This window comes from Python bivittatus, unplaced genomic scaffold (assembly GCF_059951505.1).
Source record: "Python bivittatus isolate LINGU-HERP-01145 unplaced genomic scaffold, Pbiv_v1 ctg000590_np1212, whole genome shotgun sequence".
Classification (NCBI taxonomy): domain Eukaryota; kingdom Metazoa; phylum Chordata; class Lepidosauria; order Squamata; family Pythonidae; genus Python; species Python bivittatus.
This window is the reverse complement of record NW_028277086.1, coordinates 19,678,362-19,703,312: the sequence shown is the minus strand read 5'-3', so window position 1 is coordinate 19,703,312 and position 24,951 is coordinate 19,678,362. Positions and strand designations below refer to the sequence as shown.

General features: G+C 36.3%; 1 protein-coding gene across 4 annotated transcripts in view; it reads left to right on the top strand.

Annotated features, from left to right (window-relative positions):
- The window catches only part of ZFPM2 (zinc finger protein, FOG family member 2), a 334,837-nt gene that overhangs the window by 143,859 nt on the left and 166,027 nt on the right, over positions 1-24,951 (top strand). For all 4 annotated transcript variants that reach the window (XM_088149049.1, XM_088149048.1, XM_088149050.1 and 1 more), the window contains one exon: positions 11,498-11,616. In XM_088149049.1, coding sequence (XP_088005175.1) covers positions 11,498-11,616 — 119 coding nt within the window. The remainder of the gene's footprint in view (positions 1-11,497; positions 11,617-24,951) is intronic.

Genomic DNA, 24,951 nt, shown 5'->3' with positions numbered 1-24,951 from the left:
GGAAGTATTGTTAGCCTTTCTCTGGCCTAAAGGTTTGATTGATAGCTTTTTCACAGTATAGTAAAATGTCTATCAGAGTTTTTTGGGGGGAGGGGGAGGGAGACTCATTAGATTAAGTTGGTGATAACGTCACCCATATCTAACTTCATCCTACTGGTCAATCTACCTGTTATGCTAAGGATTTAGGAAATGTAACCCATAGCTTGCAAGGAACAGTAAGAACAGACTCTGCTAAGTGTATGTTTTCCATCATATGTGTCCTTAGTAACAGCTCCCACAAGTTTTAAAGGAAGCAAGAATTTTTGCAGTTACTTCAGTATTTAACTGCCCCTCACTAGATGAGGGTATGCGAGTCATTCAGAAAATGTAGGAGGAGAAAATAAGACCAGATTTGAATTTCCTTTGATTACCACATCTTTCTTTTAAATTTGTTTGCGGTTTATGCTACATGTAGGAATTAAATTCTCTCTGGAGATGTTCTGATGACTCTTCCACCTGTTTTGAGTGGAGATAATAATGACTTGCCTTCTTGTATAGATTGTTCTCTCATAGCACAATCAACTTGTATTGTAAGAAAGCACATTCTTCTTCATCACAACATTATTCATATGTAGAGTATGTTAATGATAACCACGTTAATACAATAGCTTTTCATAGTTGCCTTCAGGAAAATAAAATTGCACTTGTTGCAAATAGTTGAAGAAAAGTGTTATCAATTTTATCCTGACATGATAGACATTAATTTAAACTTCTACTTCTACCAAATAATGTCATTGTTAATACAGCCTATTTACAAAAAGAAAATGAAATACAAGAAATTCCTTGATTAAAGTGGTTGATTGCCCTAGATCTGGATCACCATTGCCTTTGGTACAACCAGATGCTTTTCTGAAATTAGTCATCTAAAATTAGTCATTAAGTCATCTGGATGAAATATCTCACTTACTGCATAATATTCCCTTGAATTCAGAAAGACACTACTTTAATTTTTCGGCTTTTAATGTAACTTTTCAAGTGGAAAGAATACTTTTAATATACATAGGAAATGTTATTTTCCTAAAAAAAAAGTCAGTTTGCACCAGATGGATTTTTAAAGTGCTTGAATAAACAGTATTAATTCATAAAAGACTTGGCTGTCCTTCATTATCTGATGTATTTCTCAATGAGGAAAATACCTGCATGTATTATATAGTAAAATATAATGCATTTGTAACTTTAGGAAATATTCTTGACTCTTGTCCTAAGCAGTTCCCATTTCTTCCTCATTTATCAAAGAGCAAAGTTAAGCATATCTAAGGAACATGAATATACATTGTTTGATTTTTATTCACTACTAATTTCAGTAGTAAGCAGCACTTGTGAAGATGCTCTGCTGAACAATGTGAGAATGTATGTAATTTTTTGTAGTAAATGCTATATGAACCTATTTTGAAAAGACATCTTGAAAAGACATACTGCATAGAGCTAAACGGTTTTATAAATATTCTCTTAACTTTCTATGGCATGATGCCTACAACTTTGAAAAAGATGTTAATATGGTATTTAACAGGGTTGTACTTGACCCAGATTAGACCAAATATCAGGGCAGACTGGAGTAATTCAGAGCAAATCAGTTTATCCTGATCTGTACAAGTTAAAATTATGCACAAAACTGATTCATATTTGTAGCTTCTGAATTGTGTTATATTGAAAATAGTGGCGCTATCCTAGCCACCCCCTCCCCCAAAAGAGAACCAAGCTAACTTCTTGAGTTAAGCATCATGATAGGGAAGGAAAAGAAGGACTAGGTTCAGAAATTTGTAGGTTTGCTTTCAGTTCATTTGATTTTTATTATTTTCCTTTATTGGTGTTTTAACTCTTTTAGCAGGCCAAGGTCATTTGGCAACTGAACAACCAAATACATCGAATGAATGAATGACCACAATCTTGTAATTAGGCCACTGTTGGTCACTCCCAATTACAGAATCTTAGACTGATCACAAAATCATTGTGTGGAATATAGGGATTATATGCGTTGGTATATCAGCACACCTAGGTTACATGCATATTTCTAGTCCTGTTTTCCAGCCAACTAAGTATAGAGAATGGTAAAAATAATATTTGAGGAAGTGTATGTGAGCAGAGTTTTGCAGTAATTGGGGAAACCTGACATGCAGCTGTGAGGTGGGGATAAAATAGACATTCTTTTATGACTCAGTTTTTAACCTCAACTAGAGAAGAATTTGGAATTTTTAAAAGTTTGCTACTTGCCTGAGAAGGATGTTTAATAAATTCCAAAAATTCATATCTGAGTGTGATTTGGGTAAATATTGCTGGCATCCTTAATATGGATTTATTTTCTTTCCTCTTCCAGTTTTACTTACATTGTATTAAGAGAGTACTATATGAGTAAATGTACTGATACATATCCATTTATATCTGATGAAAATTGCTGCATATTTGCCTTATTTAAATGGCTATATGGGAAATGATATTTGACACAAACTTTTTGTATGACATGTGTAAAATTTATACTTTCTTATTGACTATTATTGTAAAAAATTATAAGATCCCAGTTCCATTGCCTTTTGAGCATAGGATAACATTCCCAGTTATTCAGAAACAAGCTCTAACTGTTAGGCATGGAAAAAATTCAGGAAATCAGTAATTTCCCTAACCATGATCAGCAAATAATATAACCCTAAGTCCTTTGCCTCTCACAATAATATATGTTTAAATATATTCTTATGTTTTTAACTGTGTTTTATAATATATTTGATTTTTTGTAAGCTGCCCAGAGTCTTTTTGGAGTCAGTGCCCTTAACAAACCTAATAAATTAATAATAATATTAATAATGCTTTTCTGTGTTACTGGAAGTTCCACATAATACTACAGAAAGGCTTGCAATAAAATGGCAACAAACCCTGTGACTTATTTTGTTAGTTTGTTGTCTGTATTTTCTGCTGTAAAATGCTGAATAAATCCTCTGAAAGGAAGCTACTACTGTTTTTCCACCTCTGTTTTGTTATCTGTTCCAGCACAATTACACACTAATTTGGGGCTCTTTGTGTTTGGCTAATAGCATCTGATTCAGTGCTGTCACATAAGTATCTTCCCTCCATGAACTTCTACTGTTCCCTGTCAGTGGCCTTAGCAGTTACCTATGGAGCGCATTTTTCTTTGATCAGATATTCATCATGGGGAAATCACCAAGACGTTGTCAAGAGATGATGCCATCTACTAGAGATACATGTAACTAAGATCACAATTATCAAAAGTGTAGGACTTTTTGTTTGTTTGTTAAGATTTCTTATCTGTACAATAAATGTAGTTGTCAGCAGGGTAAGTTCAAGCAACGGATAAGGTCACAATTTCATTTAGTGACAACTTCCTACAGAGTGAACTTATGAGGTTCGATTTATTAAAGAGTCAGGAGGGATAAGATCACTGAATGGCTAGCCTGATTTATCTGGGTATGAGTACGGTATTTGAAGAGAGAATGCCGTATTTCAAGTTTATGCTCAGAACTGTAGTTTAATGTTGAGTACTGAGGGGCAGTGGAGAAATAGAATGAAGGTGGCAATTGCAAAGATATTTGAAGATACAACCTAGTAAGGTAGGCTGGTAGAGTCATTTCACAAGATGTAATGTCAGCTTTGAGGAAACCGTTCAGAAGCATGTATGGAGTAGATTTCCTGTAGGGAAATTTATAACATAAACAGCAAGCTAAAACTTTTAGCAGCATATAATAAAACAATTAAAGCCTAGCAGCAAAGATAAATGAATACAAGGATTGAAAAGCAGTAAGCATCGTTTCTAAAATGTCTGAGAAAATAGCATGGACCTTAAAACATCTGGTATTAAAAACAGCATAAGAAAGCTCCAAAGAAACTTTCTCAAGAGGAAATGCCACAGAAGGTGTTTAGCAGCTGAGAAGGTCCTATGATGACGTTTGGATCCATATAGGTAAATAAGGGAGGAGATCCTTTTTCAGGAACCTTGGCTTCAAGCTATTTAAAGCTAAAAATATTAAAAACAATGCTATGAATTAGGCCTAGAATGGGGGGCATCCAGGACAGAGAGCAGAGTATTAGAAGAATGAGAAGAATAGCCACTCAGTTTTGGACTAAATGAGGATTATAAATGATTCATTCATTTATTCATTCAATTGATGTGGCTACCCATCTCAAACAAGTAACTCTGGGTGGCTTACAACAACAATTTCCTCTGTCATATTGCAGTAATTCAGATCACTTGAATTCATTGATGACTTATTAAAACATCTTTCCTTTCATTCTGTAGTATTTTCAAAGTTATGCTAATGTATTGAATGTCTAGTATCCGTTTCAGTTTATATGGAGATTTTAAGCAAGGGTTAATAGCAAAGGAGAAAAACAGAAGTAATCAATAAATATTTCTTTGCCCTGATTACCAAAAACTTTACACATTTGCTAAAATGTAATATAGGCCAGTTTTCTTCTCTATTTATTATTTCTTCCAGAGTTTATATTTCAGTCCTGTTTGTAATACATTTACAGACTAAAGCTCAAGAAATTTTTATCCAGAAAGTTGTGCTATCATTAGTTATCATCTATTTTTTTAATCGATGAAATGCAAATAATGGATTTTATGCATCAGATAGTTCAATTCAATATGCATGATTTCGTGAACATAGGTAATAAACATTTTTTGCTAATTCTTATTTATGTACCATAAATACATAGGAAGAAATTGCTACAACATTCTAGCTTTACTAAGGTGGGGTGATTATCTTAAAAGCCACGGGATGTTTTGTAGCAGAGCTAGTGATCTATGACTTGAGGCTTTTTTTTTACAGTGCAGCTATCATAAGTCTTTGAGTAATCACAGACTTTAAAAGTATGCTATATCAACAAGATAAGACAAACCGCCCATAGCACTAGCAGTATTATCTTTCCCCAAAATTGATTAGTGCATACTATGGGGCACACATATTTGCACAAACATATTCAGCAAGTGAGAAATGGGCATGGTCTTCATGAAATGCATATGGGGAAAAATTCTTGCTGTGCTGTCTTCATCTAAAATGAACGCCCATGATCCATTTTTCTATTTAATTGTCAAACAGTTGAGCAACCTCATCCTGTTCATGTTTAATCAAAGGCCTATATATTTTAGTGTGATTTATTCCCCAGTGAATGTGTGTGTGCGTGCTAGTGAATGTATTTAGACATCATAGTGATATCTCAATTATATTTCCTGCAGTATATATTAACCATGCACTGAAGCACTCTAGAAATGCACAGCAGAGAGAGCAAAAGTAGCAGTGTGGTTAGATAAAAGTATATGGAATAAATAAAAAGAATCTATGTTTTTCCTTTGCAAACACTTTCAGAAAAAAACAAAACAATCCCATAATCCTGCCTATTCTTAAAAATAGTGTGTAGCTTAAGCTTTAAACAGCAACAGTTTTTACCAATATTAATCATTGTTCTTCTTTGCCAAATTAGCTATGTGGTTGATCTATTTATGGAATGGCTTCATAACTTGTGACCAGCCACTATTTTTCCTTATACTATTTTTGGGGCAATTTGTTCCATTGTACTAAGAATATTTTAAAAGAATGCAATGTAAAAATATTCATTTCTAGAAAACATAAATGACTTCTTTCCGATACTTGATTTTATTGAAACAGAGTCTTGTGGCATCTTTTGGCACTACATGTGGCTGTTTCTGCTGCACCAGACTAACATGGCTAAGTCTCTTATTAGGAACTGTAATGTGATGCTGGAATAATTGAGTAGCCTTTGTTCGTTTTTCTAGCTTTCAATGAGACATATAGCTAAGTTTTAGAGTGATTCAAGATGGAATTATCACAAAGTCATGCCAATTTAAACTGAAGAGCCGTAGAAAACTGGAACCAGAAAACAAAAAGCATAGCTAAGAAATGAATGAGAAAGGAAGACATTTTTAGTAAATGAAGAAAACATGCAGAGAGAAGCTGGAAATGTAAAAAGAAAAGGATTAGAATTTAGAACAATCCAGAAAGGAGGCAGTATAAAATAAGTGTAGAAAAGAACAAAGAATATATAAAAAGCTGTAAAAGTGGTAGTGTTATAACATATCAAAAAAAAAAAAAAGAACTAGAAATTTAGGGCAACATTAAGAAACAGCAGACTTAACCACTGCAGAATTCTCTCCCCTCATAATAGAGCCATTCTTGTTTAGAGTTTCATTACTTAGCTGTGTTTTCCGATAACAGACCATTCCCTTTCCCACTCCATGGTTTCTCATGTCTTAGGGGATGTCTACATGAAACCCTACAGAACACGGAAATAAAAGAAATTGCTAGCATTGCTCCATCTGTGAGACATTTAGAACAAAGAAGCAAACACCAAGCAGCACCCAGAGGCTTTGAAGCCAGCTGGTTTCCTGCAGAAGAGAAAGTAGAAATAGAGAAAACCTATTATCCTAGTTTATTTGCCTGAGTTACTGTGTGCAGGAGAAGAGTTGCAAGAACCTGCAAAAGTCAATATATATCATATCAATCTTGGAAGAATAGTACTGATTTGTCTAGTCATATGCAAAAAGAATCTGAGTGATTACTAGGAAGGGGATGCTGTGAAGTTGTCAAGCCACCTTTCCCTTTTAAGGACCCAGGAACAGTAGGTTATGTCAGTCCAGGAGCTGAGAAATCAGGGGAAGCGTTCCCAGTGGAAATACAGGCCACCCATAAATTCTGAAGATTTTCAGAGTAACAAAAAGAAATATTGCTTTGTTTGTGTTTTGGGACACACTATGGCTTTGCTAGAAATGAAATTGGCACAGTAGCAAAATACAGATATTGTAGGAACATTCAGTTTTGGAAGTGATTCTTGAGCAGTGTAGAGCGATGTTTCTCAACTTCAGCACATTTAAGATGTTTGGACTTCAATTCCCAGAATTCCCCAGCCAACTTCTGGGAGTTGAAGTGCATAGATCTAAAGTGCTGAGGTTGAGAAACACTGGTGTAGAGTCCCTGTGCAGAAGGTCTCCTTTGTCTTCACTGAGCTGCTTGGATTGCTTTGTTTTGTTTTTTGAGAGGGGATGTTGACTATTTGCCTGAGATAAAGATGTTTAATTTTATTGTGCAGATTTTGGCATTCTTCTAAGCATTCTGATATCTACTTCTTGTTTCTGAGTGGGTTTATTTTGGCTACAACCCTTTGTCATTCATCACCAGTTTACAGAAGAACTGGTATAATGCTATTATGTGTTTACTTCCAGTTGTGTGTCAGGACTTGGACTTGCCTGCAAAGTAGATTGTGATTGCTCTTGACTATAATTCTTCTTAAGTGTGTTCAGCTCAACAGATATCCAGTTTTCCCTCTATTATTATGATCCAAAGGGATTCCATTTAGGTTTAACAGTCAGAGACGTTATAATTTCAAATGATGATTGGAAGAAGTCAACTGAATTCAGTTAACAAAAAAAAAAAAATGCAGATGCAGCTTACTAATATGTTCACCATTTCTTAAGGGCAAACATTGATGGAAAGTTATCAAAACTTATATTAGCTCAATAACAGTTTAAATTCTTTATTTATATTGATATATGTTGATACATCATTCCATCCAAAACAATGAAATAAGAAATGTATTGCGTATGGAGACCAATTCACTAATAACATTGAATGAGGAAAGGAAAATCTCTTATTTGCTGCTTTTTGCAATTTTGCATTTTGTATAAGCATTCTTTAAATTGTTCTATTAAGAAATGTTTGCTGTTCAAAAAGAATAGCATTGTCCTGTGCAACTGGGGACTTTGGTAGATGTTTGGTTATCATTGAATAATCTGCCCTAAGTTTGTCATTCTTAATCCATTAAAAGGCAGGCCTGCTTGTAAATCCACAGGTATAGATAAGAAGTCACTGTTTGACTGAGTCTGAACCTTTTTGAGATGAAAAATGTCAGTGGCAGAAAGGGAGACTGAATTATTTTTAAAAGGGTTTTCAAAGATTCTCATGATTCCTCTGATATCAGTTAAATTTGACATGTCCATAGACATGCTTCCTTTTTAATGGTTAAAAACAGTCAAAACTGCTGTTTCCATGTTTATCTAAAACAAAAGCAAAAACATACTGTATGTGTTAATGTACATATATTTCTCCATAGACTTAACTGAGAAAGGGATAGATACTTTTCAAAAATTACCCGTCAGCCGCCAGTGAAAAAATATGGTCCTTTTTGCTATTTTGCAAGGGCACTGGCTTTAGGGGAGAAGAAAGAATACCATTTCAATGATGGGTTGGTAGGGATGGAAGACAGTCATTTAGTCTGAATTTTTATAGAAGCCCAATTCGTACCTCCTGAACTGGTTAGAAGTTGTGAGCTGATTTTCAGAATGTTGGAGGGCGGGGTTTGCAAGTAAAAACATGCACAGAATAATGGTTTATTAAAAATCATTGCATACAGAAATGCATGTACCAATTACAGAAGTGTTTACCAAAATTTATACATAAGGAGAAGCTCACACAAGAATACATACAAAAGCTATCTTTCTTTTTGTCAGATTTGTAGACTGATGCAAAAATGAAATGAAACGTAGCATCAGGAAAGCTGTAGAGAACAAAATGGACAGATTTGTCCATCCTATAACTAGGCCCCAGTTTCCTGGCCTCTATCCAATTATCAGTAACTGATTAATTGAGAGCAATATAGCAAAGTATGACCCAAATTAGAAGGAAGGAAAGTCCTGCTGTGCCGAACTGACAGGCAATGAAAGTACCAATAGAATGTCGAAAGATGAAAAGTGTGTCATTCTGCAGTTACGTAAGGAACTGTGGAAACTGGTAAATATGTTAGAGCCTTATGCAGCAGGAAAACTCCAAACAAACAATCCAAGTCTAGATTCGTAAGGTTGGATCTGGTAGATATATCAGAAACAGAAGGCTAAGATAATCTAGGTCTTCTCTTGTGTAAAGAATAGCAGAAACTTGGCTAGATTTAACCCAAACATTTCTCAAAGGCATTCTTTCATACTTGGAAGAGAATGTTGTCTTTTCATTATGGTCAATGAAACTTCTCTGTGGAGAAGCCCGCAGATCATTTTGCGGGCTTCTGCACATCTGGGAAGATGAAGATTCTCTTACGGGTTAATTCCTAACTCAAAGAAAGACCCCAAGTCCCTGTCCTCTAACTCAAGGGATTTCTCTTCCCTTCACAGGACCAATACCACCTTCTGCCCTAGCTAACAGCAAAGTATAACCCCCCCCCCCACAAAATATATAAAAAGCATGGGGGGGGGGAATTAAAATACATATCTATAAATGTATCTAAAATACATATCTATACTGTGTGCTGGCACTATGCCCCTTATTCACATTTTCCTTAATACCAAGACTTAGCATTCCTACTTGGATATATGAATCTTATTTGGTGTTATGGAGAGAGGGAATCCTAGCTGGCACAGCAAAATAGTGCAGAATGTTTGAAGTAGGTTGGGAAATCATTTCTTTCTCTCTCCTTCTCTCTTTCTGAGGTTTTATTTGCTTCTGAAAAATATACAGTATATATATAATTTTTAGCTTTGAAAAATTAGTGAGATGATATATTTGTTTTTATTTGTCACAGTGCGCTGGAGTGGTACTTCCTTAGTGGCACTATGTAGAATTAGTTAAAGTTTATTACTGTCATAGACCAGCATGATATAATGAATAAACTTAATTAATCAAGTTAAAATTAATTAATTAATTAATTAATTAATTAATTAAAAGTTAATACATACATATACAGTATAAAGTATAAAAGACAAAAATATTTTACAGTAGAGAGACAAATGTTAATAGATCAAACTTCTCTATGGCCTGGGAGGAGGGCATGGTGTACTTGGGGCTTGGGGAACTTAACAGTCTCCAAACAGCTATGGCTATCGCACACAACTTAGCTCCCTCTCCAGAGTTTGCTGGTCAGAAAGGTTCAACGGTTTCCCCATCCAACCTGCTAGAACAGTTTTGTGGCAGGGCCTATGAGGTCTGAATGCCAGCCTAAGTGTAAAAGGCAGCACTGTAAGACTCCAGGCCTGAACTGGGGCATTCTTGTATCTCCCAGAAAACCCAAAGGCAAGGTCCTAAACCTTGGCAGCAAGAAGGCTCTCTAGTAGGTCAAACGCAAGATGTCAGGTACTGTAGCTAGTTGGCTGGAGTGAAAGGTTGGGGATAAAACTCAATTATTGTCAAGATCAGAGTCCAGAGCTTTTTTTTTTTTTTTTTAGTTCCAAATCGACTCCCTCCTTTCCCAGAGAAACTAGATATTGGAATTATAGACCATGCCTTCTGAGACCTAATTCAGTTTCTTTTTTCCCAAACTGATTAATAGCTATCCAGTAGCATTAAGGAAAGGAATTAAAATAATAGCTAGAGCCATCTGCCTGACAGGATCCAACATTTTTCAGAAGACATTTTAATGGCACAGTGAAGCATGAGCAGGTATCATTTACTGTATGAATTCTTTATCTAATTTTTGCAATCATTGAGAAACAAGTTACATACTTGCTGAGAGTCAGTTTGGTGTTTAGTTAAAGGCACCAGGCTAGAAGCCAGAAGACTGTGAGTTTGTCCTGCCCGAGGCACAAAAGCCAACAGGGTGATTTGGGCCAGTCACTCTCTCAGCCCTAAGAAGAAGGCTGTGTCAAACCATTCCCAAAAATGTTGCCAAGAAAACTGCTTGGACTTATCTAATTCAAAGTTACCCCCCCCCGGCAAAAAAAGGGGAAAAAAACCCCACCAACTTTTTAGTACTAGCTTTTAATATTTGATTGTACAGAAATAGAAGTGAATACTTATAGCTGTTTGGATGGGTTTCAGAGTCATGTTAGTGACAGATTGCTGTAAGAATGTTAGCACCTTTATTTATATACCTTTCTCTCATGGTTTCAGTCAGTACCTTTATGACAAGGTTTGCCAGATATTGTGTATTTTTAATTTACAAATTATTACAAAAATTGCAATAAGTATTTTAAAAAATACAAGGAATATGGTACACTTGATAAACAAATTTACATAGTGAGAATAACTCTAAGGAGGGAAAGTATTTGTATTTTCTGAAGAACTCAAGATCATTAATTTTCCAGGCAAGAATACACAATGATAATCCAAGCCCCACCCCATTTGTATGTGGGTCAATGTCACACACTTCGGAACACGTATGTGACATTGACCCACATACAGATGGGGTGGGGCTTGGATCATGATGCTGTGACTGCCATCTTGCCTGTTTTGATCCACTCCCCATGGCCACCACAGAGAAGTGTTTTTCAACCTTGGCAACTTTGAGACGTGTGGACTTCATCTCCCAGAATTCCCCAGCCAGCATGGGTTTATAAAGGTTATAAAGTCCACACGCCTCAGAGTTCCCAAGGTTGAGAAACACTGCCACAGAGTATAAGTAATTTTAATGAAACAAAATATTGCCTAAATGTTGGCTCACTAGGAAAGGTAACAGTGGAGAGATTCCTCTAGGATAAGGTCTAATGTCATAAACTATTTTCTTTGTTTCTCAGGGGAATTGGAGATGTTCCAGAGGGATGGGGAACGCAAGATCCAGAGTCGACAGCAACTTCCGGTTGGAACAACATGGGGGCCCTTTGCTGGGAAAATGGACTTGAATAACAACACACTGGTACGTTAAGAAGTACCAAAAGCTGGAGCTTTGTTTGCTGTTCTTTAAGAACTTTCGTTATTAATATAAATAACTAACTGCATTCTGCCCACTCTCTCTTAGTCTTTAGAAAATCAGTAAAGGCAATTTTCGTTTGCTAGGCTTTTAGTTGTTAGCTGATTTTAGCAATTTTAATTGCTGTTCATTTCAGTCGGTGTTTTTGATGTCTTATACACGTCTCTTGTTTTTAAACATTGTTAGCTTCCTTGAGTGTTTGCAGTTATTAATCAAACATATAAGTCCTCCTTTCTATAAATTGCCAGTATGCTTACGATACTCAGCCCTCCTTTCTGTAGACATCTGAATTGTTATTTGGAATCTGTGGGGACAAAAAGAGGGTAATGACTGAAGGTAAACTTAAACTAAAAACTGAAACTAGGTGAGGCTGTATTTACACTTGAAATGCAAGTTCATAGCTTGAGAGTCCTTGTGGTTCCAGGTGTGTTCCTAGATGCTTAAGCATTGGACGCTTAGTCTCCATAACTTCTGCTGGAGCTTTGTCTGCTTTTGTTCCTGATAGGATCATACCGTCATTCCTCCATTGCATTGGATTCTACTGCTGGAATCTTGATTTGGGCAAAGTTATAGGATCGTACGACTGTCTTTATTATAACAATTTGCTTTTAGTTTATTACACAATATAATGTTATACAATATGGCACAACGTGATATGTTTTTAAAATATTTTGTTGCATGATATTTACTAACAAACATATATATTTATTTAAATGATACAAAGCAAGGAATTCTAACACATTTATTTTCAGTTAGCCAAGAGGTAAATGTATAGACTATGCTATAATCATAAAAATACATTTAACTGTGCAATGTTGTAAATAAAGTATGCTTCATTACAAATGCTAGCACAATCTGGTAATGGGTAAAGTAGAGAATATTGTTATTGTCTTTCAAAATTATAAATCTAATATTACAAGCCTGAGTTAAAGTTCTCTGTTATTTTGAAATCTCATGGAAAACTCAATTGTTTAGGCACGTGCCTTTTCAAAGGGTGGACATGCTATGAAATTAAGAACATTGTGTGCATCATACAGCTTTTATTTCTCCCAATCCCATACGCCACAGTGTAGCACAATATGCCCTTTACTAATTGGCTATTTTTACATTTCTGAGATTTACTGCAATGGTTCTGTGCGGGAGGTGGGAGAGGGTGCCAAGTGAAGAGTCCAGCTGAGCAGATTTCCGTGATGGTTGTCATTACTTGCCTTCCTCTTTCTCCTGTCATTGAAGTTTGTTAATAAAATGTTTCTTAGTACACATTTGGTCATTAGGAATAGTTTAACTTCATCATGAATGTAGTATACCATTCCTCATCGGAATGCTGTGACTTGCCTTAGCTGATAATAGAACTAAGCCCCTGACAGTAGCAACCATTTTCACACAATATTTAGCAACTCGGGCTCCTTCTCCAGTCAATCTCCTGCTCTGAAGAATGTCTCTGTATCAGCCATGCATGAGAGGCAACTTTCTACATAGAGCAATGGCAGGGAAACCATAACAGTAGTTTAGCCATTCCATACCTTCCGCCCCTGTCAAGGCACAAGTATGCTGTCAGGAAGTGTGCAAAGTGGTTAAAAATAGGTGTAACTTCCAGGGAGGTGTTTGTCTAAATATTTAAAATCACAGTTTTTGTCTGTTCGAGCATGCTTTCAAAATATAAATATCTAGAAATATATGTGTTAAATGGAATGAAGAGTATTAGTCCCAGAATTGTACAATGAGATTGACAGCTGTTTAGCAGTTCACCAAGTGGGCAGATATGATAGTCATAATATCCCTTTTGGTGAAAGAAGTACTGTAATTGGAAAAAAAAAAGGAATATATTGGTCTGCAATTCTCCAATCTTAGCAGTAAGCATTTAATGATTCATAGGGATTTGGTACTTCTTAAAATTTACTATCTTTCATTGATGCCTTTGATACTGAACAAGGTGGTTGCAATTTAGCATGTTTTCATTGTACAGAAATCATTTTTCTCCTTTATTCAGTCTTTAATAAAATTTAAACACTGTACCTCTGTAAATTGGTTTATATTCTAAGAAGTATTACATGCTTGACTTTAAATGTGTGGTGGTTGGCTCTAGGGAGCCAACAGATTAATTAATTCAGTGCCGTAATTAATTGAGTCAGTGTGCCAGATGTCAAACACTCTTTAGATCTTTCAAGTTTCTATCTTGAATTATGTTAACAATATACATCTCAAAACACTGAGAGGTTGGTTACGTTGAATAAACTGATTGAAGTGTCATTTGTCGCTGCAACAACAGTGAAAGACTCTTAGTCAAATTCAGCTAGGATGGATGAAGAATTATGAAGGCAGTTAGCCAAAGGACAGGACTCCATTAACCTAAACAGAATATGCTAACAGGAGGTCATGAAGTAGAAGCTCTAGCAGATGAACCAAGAAGGAGGCATGCCAAATGTTGCTGATTCATAAACTAGGCATGAGCTACACTTACATAATAACAGTGCTGGCACCAAAGTGTCAAAGAGTTGACATCATTGCTTTGATTGCTTGTCATAAAAACCTCTAAAATCCTTTATTCTTCCACAAAATTATTACTCCGATTCTGCATAATAGAAGGGTTTTTTCTCTTGGCTCTTCATAATGCTTTATTTTTAGCCAACTTTTTTTTTCCTAAATAGGGTTTATGAACATTTTTAGCCAACTGTACTAGAACTGGAATGTACATTATGGTTGCTGAAGATAATAGAGTCACTATTTTTAGAGGCTCAAACAACATGTAGACTGGAGTGACTTTGTGGTTGGAGTGCGGAACAAGGAGTGAGGAAAATTGGATTTCTATCCTGCTTATCATTGAACTTGGGCCAGCGGGCACTGTTTCTTAGGCTAATCTACCTTGCAGAATTGTTGTGCAGATAAGATAATAATGGGGGACAGGAGGAGAAGAGAAAATTGTATGGTGCCCTAAGTGTTTTACAAATTTTTTCCTTGAATACAATAGGGCTTAAAAGGCGATATTAAAGGGCATTCCTCCATTCCTGAATTGCAGAGACTGCAGGATAGCATGAAGTCATTTCTATTTTGGAAGGTTTTTCTGTCAAGGCAGTTTGAAAGGTTTACATTTAGGGTTACATTACATTTCCTATGATGTAATAAATTATGGCTATCTTCAGTACTTCTGAAAAATTAAGCACCTAAAATGAATAATAAAAGAATGACACTTATTTTCATTGATTTTTATTTTGGTCTTTGAAAAGCATAAGGTAAGAACTGATACTGGGATTTGAGTATAAAAACACATGGTTTTTAGTTTCCTACTTTGAATTCATATGCATAGGTGGTAGCACTATGTACCTGATGTTCACAGTGCCTTCAATCTGAGGCTCCCATTGACAAATACGGAAATTTACTGAAGATGTTCAAGCACCTCATGATATAACTGGGGAAAGACAAAGGGCCGACACCAGTTACTGATAGAAATTGCCACTGAGTTTGTCATGGAACACCTCTTTAGCTGTAGTGGTAAGTAGAGGTACCAAGAGTTTCATTTAGTTCACTGCTTGAAGCAGCTACTAAATTTGTACTTCTTGGGTTAATACGTGAACTTGGAAAGCAACTGTCCATTGATACCTTCCTCAATGCAGTTCTCCAAGCCAAAATGCATATTAAAATGTGCAGATTTGAGAAAAGTGCAAGAAAATGCATACGAAGTAAGAATTAAGAGAAAGTTGCCCTCAAATGCCTACACATTTTGTGACTTTTTTTTTTTTTTTTTAAGTATAACTGGTGTGGAAGGTAGTGGATTGAACTAATAAGAAATGAAAGACAGAGAAATTGTCAGAACTACTTATCTCTAACAATATCTCCAGTATTGCCTTTTGGTAGGACAGACTTAGGGATAAAATGTTTTCTAAGGGAAACTAAACATTGTGAAACTATCCACAATGACACCAACATGATAAAATGTACAGTACATCATGATGTCATAACTTGAGCATCAACCTTTCATACTTCAGGACACTGCAAGCCAGTATATAAGGGACAGAATTTACATAGTGAGACTGTATATGTTCTGTCACTTGCCCCCATTGTTCCCTTTCTTCAGAAGCCAATAGGAAATAGAGTATTCCATTATTTTTCATTTTGGAAAATCAACAGGAATAATGTGCCCCCTCATCATTCTAATCATTGTTTTCTAACACAATTGTTTGTCATTGTCCTACCTGAACTGTTACGTGAAAACTCTACGAATTACTTCAAAATATATTATCTTATTTGAATACCAATTTTGGTAGCAAATTCAAATATGAGCTTCCAATGACAAAATAGATAATAATACTCTTGACTGCAGTATGGTAGACTGTAATTCATTTTCAGTAAATTAGTTAGGTCCCTACTACATACCTTCTATAGAATTAAACTCCACCCATTAGCTATAGTGGCAAGATAATTACAGAAGATCACTAAGTAGAAAAAAGAGTCACCAGCGTCAGTGCGAAAAAACTTCTATGCCTGTTCTTTGGTTCAATGCAGGTTGAGCCAATTGATAACCAATGAGACACAAAATAGGATCTTCTAGAGCAGCCTTTCTCAACCTTTTTACTCTACAGAATTCTTGAAATAATTCTCAGGTCTCAGGGAAGCCCTGCATAAAAATGGTTACATCTACAGCTTACAGTTCATTATTGTGATCAGTAAGCTGAGTCATGGTGCATAAAAATTTCCACCACTGTTGGTCATTCTAGAAGAACACTGCAGCAAACACAACAAAGAACTAATATATTTACCATGACATGAGTTTTTGTGAATGAAAGTTCATGTCATCTTGAATTGAAGATATCAGAAGTAACTGAAGCCAGACCTGATTGCAAAATTGTATTCTTAGACTTTCTAGCCTAGATTTTTTTACCACTCAGAAAAAAAGGATGAGGTGGACTGGGGTTTAATGTGGAAGGGCCAGTTTTTATTTTTGCTATGAAGGTGAGTGGAATAATTAGAATAACTTTTTCCAGTGATCCAGTAACTCCATTAAAGATGGAGAAGGAGCTAGTTGTTTTTGCTGCTGTATTGTGGAAAGAGTTGATTCCAAAAAGGGAAGTATAATAATATGATTATTTGCTTTTCCAGGTTATTTGCAATGGCATTACTACTCCATAGTGTGGAAGTGAGGAGTTCAGGTTTTTTCCCCCTTTGTTTAATAATTTCTGAACTTCATATTTATAAAATTATAAAAGGGGGGAAAAAAAGGCAGTGCTGCCTACCAAGAAATTTAGCTGAGCCAGTGAGTATTCCTTGCTGGTGGAGGATGGTTGCTTCAATGTTCACACCCTCCAACTAGGCCAAGCACTGTGACTTCATGGGCCATGTGTTGATTCACTTCGCAAACAAATAACAGGACCATATTGACTTAATACATGTAAGGAAAAATTGAAAATACAATTAATAATTCTGTAACATGGAGTTATATATTAATTGGATCAACCTGGACATTTCACATACTGAATTATGCCTGGGATGAGCCACTCCATGTATGAAACCTCAGGCAGTTCCAGGGACATCTGCGGGGTGGATGGATGGGTGGGTGTGTGGGTGTGAGGATGTGTCCAAAAAGTTGACATGTTGACTTCAATCATATAATTGTGGGTGCCATCTTGACTTTTTTGATCCATCCCATGAACAGCCTTGGCAGTTGTCCCCCTTACCCTTCTTTTCAAAAGCTCCCACTGTTCTCCCATAATTCTATTACAGCATATAGAATAAATTCATCATCTTATGTCCAGAGTTCCATGGAAGTGAGTTAACAAAAACATTATCAAGTGGAAATGGAAGTTCAGCAAAAGGAACTCTTCTTTCCCATTTCTTTATCCATCTTTATACTTGTATGTACTCAAGACTTAACTGCCTACAGATGTGATTCCTTTATTGATCTGAAGTAGTGGAATATGAAAGTTTATAGTGTAATCAATTGGCAAGTCATAAAGGTGGTACAGGATTCTGTTGTACCAAAACAACAGCCTTCCATTGCTACCCTTTGGGCATCCGAATACTATTAACAGCACCATAATTCTCAGTGCTCCTTTCTTCAGATGTTTAAAAAAATGAAGGGAAAAAATGAAACATTTCTGACTGAAGCTGATAGTTCTAAGGGGAAAAGGAGCGGAGAATATAGAGCACATGATGAAAGTCAACCGTGGTCTGTGCCATGACTTCATTAATCAAGTGGAGGCATTCTGAAAAATGGTCTTCTTTGGCTGTAGCCATCTATTTTTTGGTGTTAATCTATGCCCTGTGGCAGGGTTCTGTGAAACGAAACAATGAGTAGTTGTATCATGCCCTCTCCCCTCATTGTTGTTGCCCCTGTCAGAAAAAAAGGAGGATGATTCAGGTCTGTATCAGCCCGATAAGGAAAAGAGAACTCCAACGGCTGGGGTGAAAATCTATAGGAGTAAAAGAATGCTGTTTGGGGCCAGGAAACTGGTGAGATACAGTGGAACCCTTTAAATGAGATTCAAAGTTGTTATCCTAATGAAATAGTTTGATGAGAAATTGCTGGGAAACTGTCTCATGTGCCAAAGTTCAAAATGCAACTCAGTTACTTGTTGACCAGTTTGTCTCTGGGTGAATTCAGGACTGAAATCTACTAGTTACACAGGGCCGGGCAGCTGTCTAATTTTTATGGTTCAAAATTTTTTTGGGGGGGGGTTATTTATTAATTGTTTTAAACTTATGCAAGGTTCTTATTATGTGTAGTTTTGAGGAGTTTAATATGGCCTAGGAAGATTATTGGATGGGGTCCATGAGGTCTCTGTTCCTGTGGGAAGGGTGCAAGGTGAAAGGAATTTCTCTTCCTTCATCCTATATCTGTAGTGTGTGTTTCTTTCCCTCAGCTCTGCTCTACATATTTGTTCGCTCTTAAAATTGGTGTACCAGTGATGTCTTACCACTCACATTTTAGATGAGATGGTGCGCAAATTTAAATATTGAGTTGACAATTTAGCTAAACCAGTATCATCTTGACTTCTTGAAGAACTCGTATATGGTCACCCCATGTGAGTGTATAACTGAAGAATCAAGAATGCATAGCATATGTTATGGAATAAATCTCATTGTATTTAATGCAGCTTGCCTCTAAATAAACTGAAGCATTTTGGACTTAATTTACTCAAAAGTGAATCTTTTGAGTCTGAACAACCCTGAAACAATGACAGTTTAAAGTAATTTGACATTAAAGAAAATTACGAGAATCTGTGTGATACAGCACTTTGGGTATACTGTAGTGCTAGAAAAAAACCTGTATTTTAATATTATTCTCACAAACATGATTAACTCTTTGTTTCACCATTGGGCAACTAATTTTAGATGACAAGGATGTTTGAATATGGTCTTGTATACCTATAAAGCAAATCTTATTCCTGAAAGACACAAATTTTGATATGATATACATTCACTACTTCGTTTCAAACAAGTTTTTAACAACTTGATTATACCTCCATTAAAAGGATGATATTAATACCCTCTTCATTAAGTAATAGTTATCGCCAACCATTATCATGAAACTAAATCAGTTAAACAGCATCAGCAATGCAGTTGTCCTGTTGCATCGTGCCATGTATCTGTTCTTTAGTGCATTGGATGTTTGTACTTCAAATAACATTTTACATTCATGTAGCAAGTTTTAACTGAACATTGCTCATTACATTACAATCACTACTCTCAAATGGCAAGTCTTTCCAAAGTGATGCAAATGTTTTCTAGGAGAAATCTCTCATTTTTAAAAAGTCCTTGCGTTATCTGAATAACACAATCATTTTGTCATTCATTGCCTATTCAGTCCTATGTTTAGGTTGTAGGTGGTCTGTTATAGTAATAATATTAAAATACAGGGTTTTTTCTAGCACTACAGTATACCCAAAGTGCTGTATCACACAGATTCTCGTAATTTTCTTTAATGTCAAATTACTTTAAACTTTCATTGTTTCAGGGTTGTTCAGCAGCCTTTTGTTCTTGGGGTGGCTGCTGTTCCTTTGTGCAATCTTGGTCCTGGTATTTAATCCAATTAGCCACAGGGACGCACATAATCTTTTTATTAATCTCTATGACTTCCATTTAATAAGATGTAGTGTTATGACATCAACAAAAACACATGGGTTGCCGTAGCCAGTGAGTTGAAACAATCACGTTGGCAAATGAGACCCACTTCTCTGTGAGCACAGTAAGAATACAGTTGCTATAATATATACACAAGTGCTGAAAAGAGAGGGTGCACTTTAACATTCACAAAGCCAGACATGAAAAATGTTTGTTTCCCTGTGTTGTTTTGTTTGCCTGTGATTCCCAAGAACAGCCCAAAGAGTTACATTAGAGCAATTGATTATGATTCACCAATTTTTGATCCAGATGCATGCTTAGGTAAGCATCACAATATTGTTAAGGGCACTACAGGTAGTCCTTGACTTACGACCATTCATTTAACAACCGTTCAAAATTATGATGGCACTGAAAAAAGGAAGTTACACCAGTCCTTGCACTTATGATCGTTGCAGCATCCTCACAGTCACATGATCAAAATTCGGGTGCTTGGCAACCGGCATGTATTTACCACAGTTGCAGTACCCTGGGTCATATGATCACCATTTGCGACCTTCCTGGGGGCTTCCGACAAGCAAAGTCAATGGGGGAAGCCAGATTTGCTTAACGACTATGTGATTTGCTTAAAGATTGCAGCAGAAAAGGTCGTAAAATCGGGCGTGACTCACTTAATGACTGCATCACTTAGCGATGGAAGTTCTGGTCCCAGCTGTGGTTGTAAGTTGAGGAGTACCTGTAGCTGGAAAAGTATGCTGTAGACTTTAGGCAAGTAAACTGTAGTTCTAAGCATACATACTTGGGAGTAATTCTCAGCTTAGAAAACAAAGTATATTTTTGATTAACACATGCATGAGATTGGGCTAAAAATCTTATCATACAAAGCCACATCAGTAGAATGGAATAGGAACAACCAAGATGTTCTGGGTTTTGCTTTGGCTGAGCCACAACCTGCCTAGAATAATTAATCCGAATTTACAAGGCATAATGTGTTTGCTTCAGGTTTGAAATAAAACACATATTTTTCTCTTTCATGCCCATACCCCAGTAGGCAGTCTGCAGTCTTTTGTTCATTGTTTAATAAAACTTACTTCTGAGTAAACATGCAAGTGGTCAGACTGTCAACATCCCAATTGTCTGAGAGCCAGCTTATATGATACAAGCCTAGCTTTGAATAGCACTAATTAAATTATGTCTGTCTGTGTCTGTCTGTCTGTCTGTCTGTCTGTCTGTCTGTCTGTCTGTCTGTCTATCTATCTATCTATCTATCTATCTATCTATCTATCTATCTATCTATCTATCTATCTATCTATCTATAAATAAAATATATATTCAGCCTAGTCTTTTGTTTGAGATACTGTCTTTCTGTGAGTATGATTTATTGGTTAATATGGAGGAATTCAGATGCTTGAACCCTGCCTGAAAATACTTCTATGCCCGATGCATAATTAATTAATTAATAGGATTTGAAAAGTTAAATAGAAATATTCTTAAATAAATAAGGCTTTAGTCCATTCATGGCACTGGATTATGTTCCCCTCTCCCTGTACTGCTAACGGTTTCTACTTCTGTCAGAGCATTCCTGCATGTGTAGCACTCAGATTAGTATAAACACCCCAACTCCTTTTCTCTGAAACAGGTCACTTTGTGTCTCCAAATACATATTTGCATCTTTCCATAAATCCATATACATTTTTAATTGAAGCCAAAGACACGTAGAAAGATGCATTGTATGTAGTATGTGTGTATGAATGTATATGTTTGTGGGGGGGGGGTATGTGTGTATATATAGGTAGTAGCCAGGTTAAAAGCTCCCGGTTTATGGATGACCCATAGTTAAGAATGGAGCCTATTGTAGCAAAATTCGAGTTAAATGCACAATGGTTTGAGTTAATTGCACACTACTACTTATACAGTATTATGCAATAATACTGTTCCAGCTTATATACAAATTAGGCTTAAGGACAGACCTTGGGAACGGAACTCGTTCTTATATATGTATGTAATGTATGTAATGTGTGTGTGTGTCTCTCTCTCTCTCTCTATATATATATATACACATACACACACGCGCGCGTGTGTGTAGATAGATAGATAGATAAGCCTGATTTTTAAGTGCCACTTCCATATACTGTGTTAGCAGATCTGAAATGGCAGATTGGTAACTCTTGACTTCTAAGCAGATGTGAGAGAGGGGTTGGGCTTGGCACACCTGCTGCAGCTGTGCTAACCATGAGATGACAACCCTGCCGGTACACTGGCCTAGAAGTAATCCATATCTGCTCACATATTGTTCTTATTCCTAGGAAAAAAATAGCATATAAAATTCTAAGCCAATCTTGTTTTTCCATTTGAGGGGGAAAGGAATGATACTGTTGTAGCAAATTATCATTTTAAAATACAGTCTGCGCCCATTTAATTTTTTCTTCCCAAGTCCTTTCCTTTTGGTCTTTTGAAGGCATTTCTTTTGCGAAACATTTTTCTTATTTATAAGCATGATTGTCCCTGGTTTTTCAGCTTCAGATTCAAGAGGTAGGAGCAGCAGGGTTGAATTTTCAGGACACCAAGTAGGTGCTTATCAATCTGGTGGTAGCACATACTTCAGGGGGTAAACTCAATCTTGATTCCGTTATTCCATCATCTACTGGCAGGTACTTGGGCCCTGATTAGGAGTCTTAAAAGAACAGAACACACCATGAGTGCATGTTAAATGCTGAAATATTTGTGGAAGAGGTCAGGCATCACAAAAAACCTTCCTCCTCCTGTGGCAGGGTTGTCTGCTCTAATAAATGTCTTTAACCTATCAAGGAGCAATAAATGGAGATATATATTTTACGCACACCTATCAAATAACTTCCTATCCATTGATAAATCTTGGTAAGCTTGATAAAGTTATAAATATACTTTTTCCTCTTACAGATCTAATAATGAAAGCAGTATCCAGGTTTTTCATGTTGACCTTTACAAATTGCTAAGCATCTCAGCAAAGTTGTGCCTTCTTAACATTCCTAGCGTACTTTGATTCATGCTAGTATTTAGCACTTGTTGAGTGTTAGATGAGATCTGTACTGACAATTCGTGTTATCATTTCTACACCAACTCACAAAATGGCATTTGTATTTCAACTGGGCCTCACTTGCAAAAATAGCATAAATATATCCTCTGAAGATTCTCTATTCAAGGGCAAGAGGGAGAATGGAAGTGTAAAATTTCATGGAATCCAAGCAGGAATTAAATGATATAGTTTCTGTTGATTTGTATAAATGTGACTGTGATTTTAATAACTATAGAGCGACCCATTCCTTATCAGTGAATTGAAAAATGTTTAGCATCTGCCTTTTAATGAATAAATAAACATTTTAACAAATTGCTAGTTTTTCAAAATTTCAAGATCAGTGTCATTTTGATGTAACTTGTAACTTAAAATGAAAGGAAAAGGTATAATTCCTTTTATAAGGAATGCTAGAATATTTTCCTTCTTATTTCCTGGTACAATAAGATACCACAACTGGCAATGTCAGGGAACACATATGAAGAACTAATAGGTCTGTTAAGATATAAGCTTCATGGGCCAGAGTCTTCTTTTCAAATGGCATATTCACAGTTTGTGCTTGACCCATTGCCAATATGGGCTACTCACTGCTTCCTGAGCACAGACATGGACGAGGTCCTTCTCTCATTGGAGCTATGATAAGGGGAAAAAGAAAGGATGTATGCTAGTGTGAAAAGAGTTATCATGGGAGGGGTGTGTGTGTGAAGGCATCCATGTGTACAAACATCTGGGAAAGCATGGCGATTAGTGAGAAGGGAACAGCCACTAAAAGGAAAAGGCAGACACTGATAGATCCGTCCACATCAGAGCCAACTAGTGACACTTGGCTTCCCTGCATGGTTGGGAAAGGCAAGAACCAAAGAAACAATTAGTCAGTCCAGACTGAGCACCAGTCCTGCCTCATTGCCAACCAACTGCAATCAAGACTGGAAGTTGGGAGTCAAAAGCAGCTTAAGCTGCAAAGTGGAATTGTCCAGAGAGAGAGAGTGAGACATGTATGTAAGCATGCACTAATTTGAAAAAATCATTTTGGAGCAGATGGTCATGCCTTTCCCCATATTGCATAACTAACTGCTGCAATTGCTGTGCAATACTAGAAGACACAACTGTTTTAAAGACTTCCAGACAGCGGCTACACTTATGTCTTCTGTGTACATTTTTGGCATAAAATCTGAAGCATTACATATATTATATGTGTGTGTGTGTGTGTGTTTGTGGTAAAGTGTGCAAAAAGGTGTACATAATATTTCATTTGCTAGTCTTTCAGCTTCTACAGAACTTGTTTTTCCTGGAACAGATTATGATGGATTTCCTATTGGAAAATAAAGCAAGTTACTCTTAATTTTCAACCCTGATAATTAAAATTATAGCTTCCAATTAAAATTGGTTCCCACCAATTAAGCTGATTGATCTACATATTCAACAATTAAAGTAAACACATGAATAAGTAAACATAAATGTTTTTCACAGTGTTGTCCAAACCAATTAAATTGTAGTGTTGAATTTAAATTGATTTTGTGTCACTAAATGTTTGCAAGTCATAACATGAACAGCCCAGACTATGGAAAGAAGAGCTGGAATTATCCAGAAAAAGGTCATTTATGTGATTTTTTGACCAGTGGGCTTATCCACTAAAGGAGACAAAAGCAACAGAAAATAACAAGATGATCTCACCTGAGATATTCATATGGAATTGGCACTCTGTGGCCATTTTCCACTCATGACTTACAGTTTTTGATAGTATCTTCGAGCCATTGTTCAAGCAGTGGTGGTTGGATGTCTCTAGAAGACAATGTAAGTTGGTAGTGGGGAGAAGACCTGTGTTTATTCACTATTTTCAGTAAAGTTAAGATTGTACGATGGAATATAAAAATTGAATGAATAGCTGTGTTTCTCATGTGGTACAAAAAGGAAGTCAATATCAGCGGCAGCCTGATCTTTGGGGTAAGCTAAAGAGTTCCTCAAGTTGAGCTAAATAGCTGGTAACTCCATGGACGTGTCCATGCAGTTTTCCTGGCAGCATTGTGGAACTTGTTTCCCACTGTCTTCTGGGATATCTTTCAACTTTCCAGAATAACCTACAGCTGTGGTAATTTCTGGTGGTACTAACTAGGTCTGACTCCCTGCTTACTTTTAGGGGAACAGCCAAGCTTGACTTATGCTGCCTGTTGTCACCT